The 12,520-nt window shown below is 37.6% G+C and overlaps 1 protein-coding gene across 1 annotated transcript in view; it reads left to right on the forward strand.

The window, feature by feature from the left end:
* The window catches only part of LOC122060600 (probable ATP-dependent RNA helicase ddx6), a 52,411-nt gene extending 42,731 nt beyond the window's left edge, over positions 1–9,680 (forward strand). Inside the window, exons 14-18 of the mRNA XM_042623733.1 lie at positions 3,103–3,220; positions 5,208–5,277; positions 5,452–5,558; positions 6,169–6,599; positions 8,852–9,680. Of these exons, the coding sequence (XP_042479667.1) occupies positions 3,103–3,220; positions 5,208–5,277; positions 5,452–5,558; positions 6,169–6,599; positions 8,852–9,487 (1,362 nt within the window). The 3' untranslated portion in view covers positions 9,488–9,680. The remainder of the gene's footprint in view (positions 1–3,102; positions 3,221–5,207; positions 5,278–5,451; positions 5,559–6,168; positions 6,600–8,851) is intronic.
* Positions 9,681–12,520: the final 2,840 nt, after the last annotated feature.

Consider the following 12,520-nt stretch of genomic DNA (forward strand, 5'->3'; position numbering starts at 1 on the left):
TAATTGCTTCTCCACATAAAGATCCGCATGGAAATAGTTAGCTTGAGAAAATTGGTAGATTCTGATCATATTTTTGCTATAATAGAACAAAATAAGTATACTAGTCTTTGTTTAGAAACCTTAGGACAACAAATATCTTAAATGGAAAATAAGTTCAAAGACTCTTAAAAACATGTATTTCCTAACTCTAACTCTCACTTTCTCTATTAAATTCTCCTATATTATCCTCTAACATAAAATTATCTTGATGACCCTTATAAGTTTATGATAAAATATATAAAAAATTGGAAAATTTACCGCGCCACCCCCTGGAGAATGCCACAATGATAAAACCACCCCCTTTGTTTCACCAAATTATTCTCAGACCCCTTACCGTCAGTCACAGTTAAGGAATATACCTTATAAGCTGATGTCAGCAACTCTATTTTATTTTAAATATCTAAATATCCTTATTAAATATAAAATGCTAAAATACCCTTATAATAATTTACCATTCATTTCACCCATTCCAATACCTAATTTACCTTTTACCCTCTTCGGTCCCAAGTCCTTTTCATTTGAACAACCCTTCTTCCTCTGAAAACAAATTGAGCCCAACTAGCAAAGCTTGAATTTTATTTTAGCCTAAATGTTAAGCAAGGTTGGGTGAATGATTGCTACATTCTTCCTTTTACGGTATCTCTCTGTGATTTTCTACAATTCAATTGAGTTCTTTGCCAAACATCTTCAATTGAGACACTCAGAAACAGAGGGACATGAAGAACAAGAAGAACAACCCTTTCAGTAATCAGTACTAGGTTTAATTACTTTTCCTAGGTTTTGTTTTTTCTCCTCCTTCCATTCCTGTTTCTCAAAAATGCAGCTTCATATATCTCCTAGCTTGCGCCATGTAACCGTCTTTCCTGGAAAAGGAGTGAGAGATTTTATCAAAGTGAAGGTCAGATCTAGACAGGTTTCGTATCGAATGACCTTCTATTCGCTTTTGTTCTTGACTTTCTTACTTAGATCTGTGTTCATTTCGACGGTGGTGGATACTATCGACGGCAAAAACAAATGCCCCACCATAGGTATCACTTAATCCTTCTTTACTCTATTTTCAGAGTCACAAACCCATTTGAAAAATAAATAAATAAATAAATAAATCTAATCTTGCCGTTCTTTGCAAAATCACCCTTCTCCAATGCCTCCTGTCCCCTCTTCCTAAACGCAAGCGCCTCAAGTTTCTTCTTAACATCCAAAGAATCATTGCTACCACCACAAAAGCTCAACATTACTTCAACAGTTCGTGAGGAGTCCCACAATGATGGACCATGATGCCATCGGGCAAGACAATGAGGTTGACCTACGCCACATCGGCCCAAATAACCGCAAGAGTTGATGGAGACATCTTAGGTCACAGTTCATTGCCGATGCCATTGTTTTGAATGATAGCCGGTGATCCAACAATTATGAAAAGGGTACAATGGTCATTTTACCTCTTGACTTAATCATGACTATTTTAGTGAAAATGGTATAATGGTCATTTTACCTCGTGACTTAACTGTGACTGACGGTAGGGGGTCTGAGAATAATTTGGTGAAACAGAGGGGGTGGTCTTATCATTGTGACATTCTCCAAGGGGTGGCATGGTAAATTTCCCTAAAAAATTACAAGAAAACAATGTATTGTATGTCTTGAATTCTCAAATCTATTTTGTCACTTAACAAATTCCATTTGAGCCGAAATTTTACATGTGAGCAGAGAACCTTGGAGTTTATCTGAGCTGAAAATAGGTACATCCAATTTGTCATGTGGCAAACGTTTTGAGTTTTTTAATATGCTTATGAAACGCAAGTTGTTCTAAATCAGGCTTCCCTACTTTATGATCTTGCACTGTGACCAACATGTTTAAGTAATTGGTCCTCATATGCTGGCCAAGGTCCAATTTATAAATGGTCAATCATATATAGGTCTCTAATTGGGCAACCAATAATCGAGCTAAACAGTCCTTAGTCTGGCTTTAAGTGGGCTAATAACACATTAATTTCTAAACGGGCTATAATAGGGCTCTACACGAGCTATAATCAGGCTTTAAATGGTCTTTAAATATGTCTGGCTTGGTAAACAGGGCCTTAAACTAGCTCTAAGCTGGCTATAAACGGGCCTTCAACATGTCCGGCAAATCAGGCTATTAATCGGTCAGTCGCAGTTGGACACTAACACCGACCGAGTAGCACCCCTTGCATCGAGGACTACCTATTACCATGCAGCTCGACACTTTTAATAATTGAGCTGGGGCAATTTGGGTTTTAAATGTTCGTGCTTGACCAAGCTTGTAATTGACACCCTAAACATAATGGTGAGAGTTATAAAAAAAGGAGTCATCAACAGAAGCATAGGGAAGATTTTTTATTTTTTTTTGGTACAAGCGAAGAAAAATATTGAAATTTTTAAAAAATTACAAAACGAAAAAAAAGGCAGGATATGCTAGTGGTATAGTGGTATACCTAGATGTGTGTCTATTTCTCTCCTCCTCCCTTTGGAAAAGTCCCCTATGCCCCTCTCATCCTAGCCCAGCCTAGCCCTGCCTTGCCCTCCCACTTGTTGAGCCGCTAACTCCACAAAAGTTGGCGGCATACCTAAACTTCTTCCTAACAAAAAATTCCCATTGTTTATATATAGGAAAAAGTTGGGCACACTAGCCTGGTGCGAGCATTGTGTCTGCCCCTGTTCTCTCCCTTGGAAAGTCACTTCTACCCCTCCCATCCCAGCCCCTCACTGGGTGAGAGCTGGTGGCTTTCCAACCTCCTCCCTATATATATTATGGGAGAGGCCCAAATGTAATCCGGGTTCAGCCTGGCCGATTTTAGTCCCGCCTAGCCCTAACTTATATCGGACCAGGCCTAACTCTGATCATTATCAGGTCTATCAGTCTATGTAAGGTTGGGCCACAATTCGGGGCTGGGCAAATCGGGATCAAAAGTGGCCCAACCTAAGTTTCACTCCTAGCCTCAACCATCCGGCCAAAATAAGAGGGAAAAGTTCCTTTTATATAGGGTATGGTAGATATTATGGAAGCCTCTCTTGTAATCCCTCCCAATCTTTACTTGCGTTCCTTAACTCCACGGCGGAGATCCGAGGAGTTGGGAAACCCTAACCCTAAGAAAAGCTCGAAAGCTCTCTCTCTATTGTCTCTCGTCTTCTTTCTCCAGCAATCAACAACAGTTCTCATCGATATCAGGTCGTTTTTTCTTCTCCCAGTGATCTTTCTTTTTTTTCTATTTGTATCTTCTTCTGATCATATTCTGAATCTTGATTTATCATATGTATATCTCCTGATACCCTTTATTGTTTTTGGATTTCTCGTTTTCCTTTTTAACGGTGTAATATTTAGTAGAACTCTGATCGGGTCTTTGTTGCAGATTGTTCTGTTAGTAGATTTTGGTATTGGATCGATTGTTTTTCAGCTGATTTGTCTTTTGTCTTTTTGTCGAGCTTCGATGGGATCTGGAGCTGTTTTAGGAGTATTGATTTTAGTTTGATACAGAGTTTTAGCCTTCATTCTGGGTTTTTTGAATGATATCTTGCATGCTCCTAAGCATAGGAACTGTATACGATTCAAAAGGTAGTGCACGTTGCTGTAGTTTTATCGATGCTCTTATGGAATTTAAAGAAAGAAAAATTGTGATTTCCTTTTTTGTCATATTTAGAATGGTGATCTTGCGAAGAGTAAATCTTGGGTAATTGTTGTGCTGTTTGTAATTTATTGGACAAATTGATGTTTTTTTCCCTGCGGGAAAGGGGCGTATGCTCTTCAGCAGGATCTTTGGTAGTTGAACATGCACAGACATACAACACCCACATGCGTACTTCTCTGCATATTATAGGAACTAATACTTACATTAAAAAGGCTCAACTTCAATGACATTTTTTGGGTCTTTATTTGTATCCTTCTTATATGTTGAGATAGAAGGTAGAGGTAAAGCAGTTCCATGAATGGTTTGAGCTGTGGGGATGGGGGATGCAAGTCGAATATAAATTAACTTTTATCCATAAAAAGAGTTATCGATCCAATTCATTCTTTTGCTTTTGTTTTTCATGCATATGATGATTATATGTGTTGGTTTTCCTTTATAAAGCGGAAAAATTCGTTAGCAGTTTACAGGGAATTGAGTTATCTGTAGTTGAGTCATTGCTGGATACTTTTTATTTATGATGAGCAAAAACAGTTTATGGGATTCGGTAACTCAGCTATGCCATGGTTTTCAAACCTTTAAAGATGGTCTTTAGCTCATTTCCTGTATGTTTGACTTGAAGTTTGGTTCCATCCAGCTATATGTATTTGGATCTGTTCTAAATTAAAAAGCATTCTGATTTCTTGGAACATCTGGGTGGAGAAGATTCAAATATATTTTTTTAAAGCTACTACTTGTTGCAGAGTTTTTTTTTTTTTTTTTTTATTGTTGAGTTAGTTCGGATGTCCAGATGCATTCTGTTTTGTTAGAATCGTATCCCTGAGATGATGTAAGCATTTGGTTTTTATAGCATGGACCACCTAGAAATGCTGTTTGTCAGGACTGGTATGTGTTTCTTCTTGGGTCTTTCAGTTCATGCTTTCATGTGGCAGTGGAGGGAAGTTGGTATCTGTTGCATTTTTGTTCTTGTGAATTTCAGTCCATGATTTGACATAACGTTAGAGAGAAATTGGATTCATTTGTGTGTCTTGTATGTTGGACTGGAATCTTGACGATTGGTTACTCAGGTGCTCTAACATATGATCCTCTGCTTCTTTCTATAATGTGCCGGGAGCACTTGCAGATGCATGTCTTGATTTAGTCCCTTTTTTTTTTTTTTTTTTGTCAAGTATCCATTACATTATTGAATGTGTTGTAAGCAGTAGTGGAGGACTCAACGTAGGCTTAGACTTAGAGAAGATTTGTGCAAATTATAGATGAGTTTTATGTGTTTCGGTTTTTTATTTATTTATTTATTTTTTATTTCAATCTCCTAATATTCTATCCATATAATTAAAATTTTGTATTAGTTGAATTGAAGATATGGATAAAATTTGTTCCATTCCTTGTCCTTTTTGAAAAATAAAAATGGCATTGGTATTCTTATTCTTTATTTTGGTCATTTTTTTAATTGGTGATCTTGGAGGTTTGATGCTTCTTATTTGAAAGACTATGTATATCTATATACTAAAATTTTTAACTTTATTTTTTCAGTCATGGCGGCGGTACCACCAGAAGGATCACAATTTGATGCTCGTCAATATGATGCGAAAATGAGTGAATTGTATGCTACTACAAAATTTTGTGCATATTATCTGCCCTTTTTAAGTTTGTGCTGATTGTCTCTCTGTATTTTTTGTTCTGTCTGATTATTGAAGTGTAAGATCCTTTACATTTTTATGTAATGCTGACTTGGTAGGATCTAATACTGATGCTTTGTTTGTTAATGTGAGACCAGACTTGGAACTGATGGGCAGGATTTTTTTACATCATATGATGAAGTATATGACAGTTTTGATTCTATGGGCCTGCAAGAGAATCTTCTGAGGGGCATCTATGCATACGGTAGATAGAATTATACTCCAGTTTTTATTTATTTATTTATTATTATTATTTTTTTTTTATGTTTCTATGCTTACATTCTTAATATAATTCATTACGACAGCTTCTTGATTTCTTTTAATGGATTACCAACAATATGTTGTGTCTCATTATTGATACTCGGGACCTCCTGGCCAGGAATCTTGGAGCTCTTGGTTGCAATATAGTCTGGTTGGTGATCCAAACACATGTATAAAAAATAATCTTCACGGTTTTGGACACCAATACAGTGCCATAACCATACATAATTTAAATAGCAGGTGCCATGTTGGATGCGGACACATGCTGTTGTCCATGCTACCTAGATGTAAGCCATTTAATGGTTGGACTCTCTCTGTTGCTCACCTGATCAGGCTGTAATATATTTATTTGGATCTATTGAATTTGTTGTAACTTGTGGTTGGTCTTTTACCTCCCCTCCCCCCTCTCTTTTGGTTGTGGTATATATGCTAATTTGCGTTGGTCTTGTTATCTTTTTGTTGATTGGTAGCTACAAAAGGTTCATGCTGCCCTGAACCCAATGTTCAGTAGTAGAGGAAATTCTGATTATTGCACTTTTTGACAAATTTTATAGGGTTTGAAAAGCCGTCTGCTATTCAGCAAAGAGGGATTGTGCCATTCTGCAAAGGTCTTGATGTCATTCAGCAAGCACAGTCCGGAACAGGAAAAACAGCAACTTTCTGCTCCGGAATTCTGCAACAGCTTGATTATGGTTTAGTGGAATGCCAGGCCTTGGTACTTGCACCCACTAGGGAACTTGCACAACAAATTGAGAAGGTTATGCGTGCACTTGGTGACTATCTTGGTGTGAAAGTTCATGCTTGTGTTGGTGGAACTAGTGTCCGTGAGGATCAGCGTATTCTCTCAAGTGGTGTGCATGTTGTAGTTGGCACCCCAGGTCGTGTCTTTGACATGTTACGGAGGCAATCTCTTCGCCCTGATTGTATTAAAATGTTTGTTCTTGATGAGGCTGATGAAATGCTTTCACGAGGTTTCAAGGACCAGGTTAGACCTTCTGTCTGCTATCTTTTTAGATTTTTTGTTTCACTTTGTATTTTCCTCTTGGTTGCTACTGTATTCTAGCTGTTATCTGCACTTTCCTCCTGGTCACTGGTGTATTCTAGCTGTTATCAGTACTACTTGTGAATTGTGATATGTCTTATATTTTTGATATTCATAATAATAGCCTCTACTCTAATTCTTTCATTTAATTAACTTACATGGGGACTTTGCTTCATAATTACTATGTTTTAGAACTCTTAAGTGATACAGTCCCTTTTCCTTGATACAGTGTAAAAGTTAGCATGTTCTATGATTTATCTTGGAACCCTTGGGACTTATTGTTTACGTTTGCTCCTTTTCTGTGCTCTGGATGTTGGTAAAGGGTTGGTTTCTGATGGTAATCAATGTCATAGCAACTGAGGTTTATGATAGCAGATGGAGAAGTTGAATTATGCTGTAGATGGAAAATAACATTCAGCAATATAGTTAGGTGAGTGGGGAAAACGGTTGAGATTTGGACAGATGGAAGAACAGCAGGCCTAGTAAGTTTTGGCTTAGAAAGTCAACTTGTCAATACCTTGTGTGTTATCATTTGGGATTGTGTTGAAGACATGACTTCAGAATGTAGAGTTGTAGATTATTGTAAATTAATCTCTTTATTATTGATACTAGGGTCCTGGAGAGTGCAAGACAGGAACATGTCACAGCGTCCCATTGGTAGATTTTTGTTGGACATTAGTTTTTCCCTTTGAAAGTCCTGTTATTGCTAGTTTTGTTGACTGTTACAAATTTGTGAAGTATTATAGAAAGGCGTAGTAAATCAATAATCAAACAAGTTGATTGTTAGAGTTGTGTTTCACTACACCACATTCTGCTTTGGAGTCAGAAATACTGAATTGCAGGTGTGATGGTTGTTGTCATAACTGATTGATCACCAACTGGAAAGGTGGTTTGTTATAGATCCTGATCCTCGACTGTTTTGCGTCAATCTCTCCTCCAATCAGCACCAAGGGTTAGTGGCAAAGGGAGAGGAAGAGGAAATAGATGCTTCTGGTCCAGCTCTTTCTTGCAACCTCTGCCTTCAAGGAGATATTATCGGGATCCTTTAACAGCATCAAAAGATCTAATTTCTTCGGCCTTCAGTGGAGATCTGAGAACCCTAGAATTGGGTGGATGGTTTTGATCAGCTTGCAAATGAGTATCTTGGTCCAGGGTTGAATGTGATTTGATGTAAGGAGTTCAGAAGAGATACAATAGACTGAATTTTATGAACCATGAGTTTGGTCTTCATATCTACTTTGCAATTTAATTCTGTTTGGCCAGTCTACATTCTTCTCTTCCTGTAATATATTTCGTTTTTTCATGCTACTTTCTTTAAGGCTATGTTTGGTAGCCAAGAGAAGAGAAGAGAAGAGAAGAAAAGAAAAGAAAAAATTCAAAATATTTTGAATTTGAGAGATATAGACATAAAAAATCATTATGTAATCATGTTTGACGTGTAAAAGCATTTCGTTTGTCAAAATATGGATCCCTTTGTCCCTTCTATCTTCCACCGGCAATTATCCAGCTTTATTTTTCCACCAAAACAGTTTGATTGGCGATGGCACTGGATTTCATTTAAGGGAAATGGAATTGCCTTTTTTGTGCAGTTTTGATGGAGTTTTGCTACCTTTCATCAGAAAGTTAATCAGCTTTAATTTGATGGATTATCCTGCACTTTTCTGGCTTTCTCCAACTTTGTCTTGTTATTCCCCCCCCCCCCCCCCCCCCCCTTTTCCACCCCCCCAAAAAAAAACCCGGATGGCAGACTAACCACCTGTGGGATGATCAGGCATGAACTGCGTGATTCCTTAGTATATCATCTGTAAGGTCTGCTAGGATTGGAGGAATTGTTTCTCTGCTATCATGACATGGACTGTGGAATACTTTTGTGACACTTGAGGTCTAATTTTTTTTGTTTCTTGCTTCTACTTTGGCAGAAGAGTGGCTTTTGTTATTTGGAAATACGTCTGGCTTCTATTTTCCCCTTTTTTTTTTTTTTTTTTTTTTTTTTCTTGCGCAGAATTTCAGCATATGTTTGTTTCTCTGTGAGCGGTATTATTGTATTCATGTTTCTTTGTTGGAAGATTTTATTAATATTCTCCTTTTCAGATTGTGAGATAGTTATTGTATTTAAATGTTGGTTATCTGTCATGTGCATGACTTTTACATGGTTACTGGTCCTTCCTCTAATTGTTGCTTTTCTACTTTGTCAGATCTATGATATTTTCCAGCTATTGCCATCAAAGGTTCAGGTTGGAGTATTTTCTGCCACAATGCCTCCCGAAGCCCTTGAGATCACAAGGAAATTCATGAACAAGCCTGTGAGAATTCTAGTTAAGCGTGATGAACTTACCCTCGAGGGTATCAAACAGTTCTATGTCAATGTTGAGAAGGAGGAATGGAAGCTTGAAACTCTTTGTGATCTTTATGAAACTCTGGCCATCACACAGAGTGTCATCTTCGTCAACACTCGCCGCAAGGTTGATTGGTTGACAGACAAGATGCGGAGCCGTGACCATACCGTATCTGCTACTCATGGAGATATGGACCAGAACACCAGGGACATCATCATGCGTGAATTCAGATCTGGTTCCTCCCGAGTGCTCATTACCACAGATCTTCTGGCCCGTGGTATTGATGTCCAGCAAGTGTCCCTTGTCATAAACTATGACCTTCCCACACAGCCTGAGAACTATCTTCACCGTATTGGACGTAGTGGACGGTTTGGGAGGAAAGGTGTTGCTATCAACTTTGTGACGCGGGATGATGACAGAATGCTGTTCGACATCCAGAGGTTCTATAATGTGGTCATTGAGGAGTTGCCTTCAAATGTTGCAGATCTCCTCTGAGTTTTTCTTTGTTTTTTTCAAGGTAATTTGCTTTCTATTTTGTGAGAACTATTAAATATGTTTGTAGCCTGGTCTAGTTTCTTAATTTAGAGTTGTCGAACCTTGTCCGAGTTATATATAAATCCTGCATATTTGCAATGGTGGAATCCATCATTTCCCCTTTTTGGGCTGTTTTGGTGGTCATCCATATCAATTTTTTTTGCAGGCTGGATGTGTATCTTAACGAGTCTTTTATTACCTAAAGATGATTAGTATGGATTGGTTCGTTTTTTGTTTTTCTTTTGTTTGATTCAGTTTTTACGTATATATATGTTATGGTGAGAGGGGATACTATGTAGAATTAAGTTGATTTTTTTTTTCTTTAATTATGTATGATATGAGTCATGATTTCAATCTGTCTTGTGATGTTGTATCTTTCCCTTATTTGTTTTTATTTCTGACCGTTCCTTAATTTGGTTGTTGAGGCTACATATATTTTTTCAGTGCCAAGCTGTCATGGGTGTAACTCTCTGTAGGTTTTTAGCATAGAGGATCGATTGGGTTTTTCTTTTCGCGGGCTGGGGGGTGGGGGGTTGCTAGCTGATGAGAGCCTATGTACATTTTTTTTTTCCTTGAAAATTCTACCAATGGAGCCATAAAAACTCAATCCACGAAGTAATTTAATCCGGAGATTGCATTTTTGTGGTAGAAGTCCTACTGCCAGAGCAAGCCCTAATGCAGGTCCTATATAAGGGAAGGTTGTTTCTCACTGGCATTTTTGCTGTAAACTGAAGTGGGTCCCCGCTACCTATATGGTTATGTATCTGCTCACCACACTAATGGCTGTTTATAGAATGGTATCATCCACATGGGCCTGTGTTTGTGTGTGAGAGAGAGAGAGAGAGAGAGAGAGTTCCATCTCTTAGTGAGGTGACACGCTTAAATTTTCATCTGACTGAGCTTTCTCATGCTACACACTGCCCTGGAGCTTGGTGTGGTAGAGCCTAGGTTGCTTGGAGATCTCAGTTTCGAGTTTCCTTATCCTCTCCTTGCCCCCACACCAGGTTGCTTTATCCCTAACCCTTATATTTACATGGGGGATAAGGTGAGGACATGAGGCTAGAGGCCGAGACCCTTGAGAGCCGTGTATTATCGCCTTTATCGGACAAGGCTCCATCCAATCCAACCAATTGTGCAAGTAGTTTCAACTTTCAATATTTATTTCTTAAGCAATTTCCATCCACCTTCTCTGTACTTCACTCTTATTGCAAATCTTTTCATTGTATTTTCAGAAATTACCTTCTATTCTCTTGTTGTATTAGTTTTAAATTATAAAAGACAATTTTAGCTTTTAACGTTATTCAATCACAAATTAGATACCTATTGAGCAATTTGCATTCCCTTTTCCTACACTTTTTTTTTTTATTACAAATTACTCCCTTGTGTTCTTAGAAAATATTTATACCAGTACGTTAGTTTTTTACTAAATACTTGAAGTGTCAAGTTAGAATCTAGACTAATATTTTGATAATATCCAATTTACCCTTCAATATTATTAAAGATTATTTCATCCTTCCAACCACAAAACCCTGATATACATGGAGACTTTCCCCTTCAATCCACCCCCTTGCATCTCTATCTTTTCGACGAAAGGCAAACAAGGAACTTAGCCTTATGATATCAGATTAAATGTAACATAATGAACTTTTACCCATATAAAATACATTTTCAGAGCACAGTTTAAGGTTTCCCTTGCTGAAGTCCACAAATTCATTTTTAGTGGTTGTGTGGTTGTTACCCTGCTATCTTCGGTAGCAGATAGGGAAATAGACCCGGGGGGTAAGTTGGAAAATTCCATCCTAAGAAAAGTGTCACATTTTTTATTATTTTTTAAGTACATAAAATATATAAATTAATAAAAAAGTAAAGATACTGATAAATATGAAAAAAAATATAATAAAAAAAAAATCAAATGAGAGAGAGGTTTTTAATCGCCATCATGTAGTCCTCAACCTCCAATTCAATGTCGATGCCAACATATCGTCCTCAAATGCTCGTAAAGAGTTATTTTTACGATTCTTATGTTAAACCACATAGATATGATAGACAATTCAATGAATGGTGGAAGCATTAACATTGGGGCACTTCACTTACATGAGATAGCCTGAGGATATGGTATTTGGGAATTCAACAAAAGGAACATTAATTGTATTGTGCTTGAAGATAAAATGTCACCCTTGAAAAAGCACAACGATGTGGAATTGAAGAGTCTATCATTACCATGCATAAAATGGAGTGGGTGGGGGAAGTGAGAGAATTAATGGAAGGAATTTAGGTATGGAGAATTATTCTAGTATGATTTGATCCATACACATGGAATCCATCATGATACTTTTCTTTGTGTGGATTCCATGTGGCGGGTCAAGTCATAGGCAAACTTGATCTGCGCTCTTGATCGACTTAGTCTGTTGTGATTCAGATAGAATTTGAGTCATTTGACTGAATTTTTTTTTTTACTGGTCAAATTTATATGACACTTAATCATGTGTTTGTTAATTTTTACTCGAATAAAACCACTCATCCAAATCAAAACCTGATTTTTCAATTATGACTAGTTCTACAAGGAATGTTTACTGCATTATCCCATGTTTAATTAATGACATTTTAATTAATCAAAAGTAGGTATTGCCATGAAAGTAAATTTAACCATTGAAGTTCCATCATCAATTTCTTAGAACTGCACCTAGGATACCCAACATTTTAAACAATGTTTAAGGTAAGTCATGTTTCACAGATACGATGTTTGAGATACCTCATATTTTAGCGATTTTACTTTTGAGGTTTATTGTTTTTTTCAATTCCAATTTTACCCTTGGTGTCTTCTCCGGTGATGGAAGTGAATTGGGAAGACAGTAGGCGAGGAGGGAGTAGGGGAGGAGTAAGTGACAGCAGGAGAGGGAGGCGTTGTTTCAAGTTTGCAAGGATGGGGGAGATGAGAGAGGGCTGAGAAGCAGGGGAAGGGCGAGGTAGATGGGGGAGGGGCAGGGGGGGGGG

Source organism: Macadamia integrifolia, chromosome 14 (assembly GCF_013358625.1).
Source record: "Macadamia integrifolia cultivar HAES 741 chromosome 14, SCU_Mint_v3, whole genome shotgun sequence".
Lineage (NCBI taxonomy): Eukaryota > Viridiplantae > Streptophyta > Magnoliopsida > Proteales > Proteaceae > Macadamia > Macadamia integrifolia.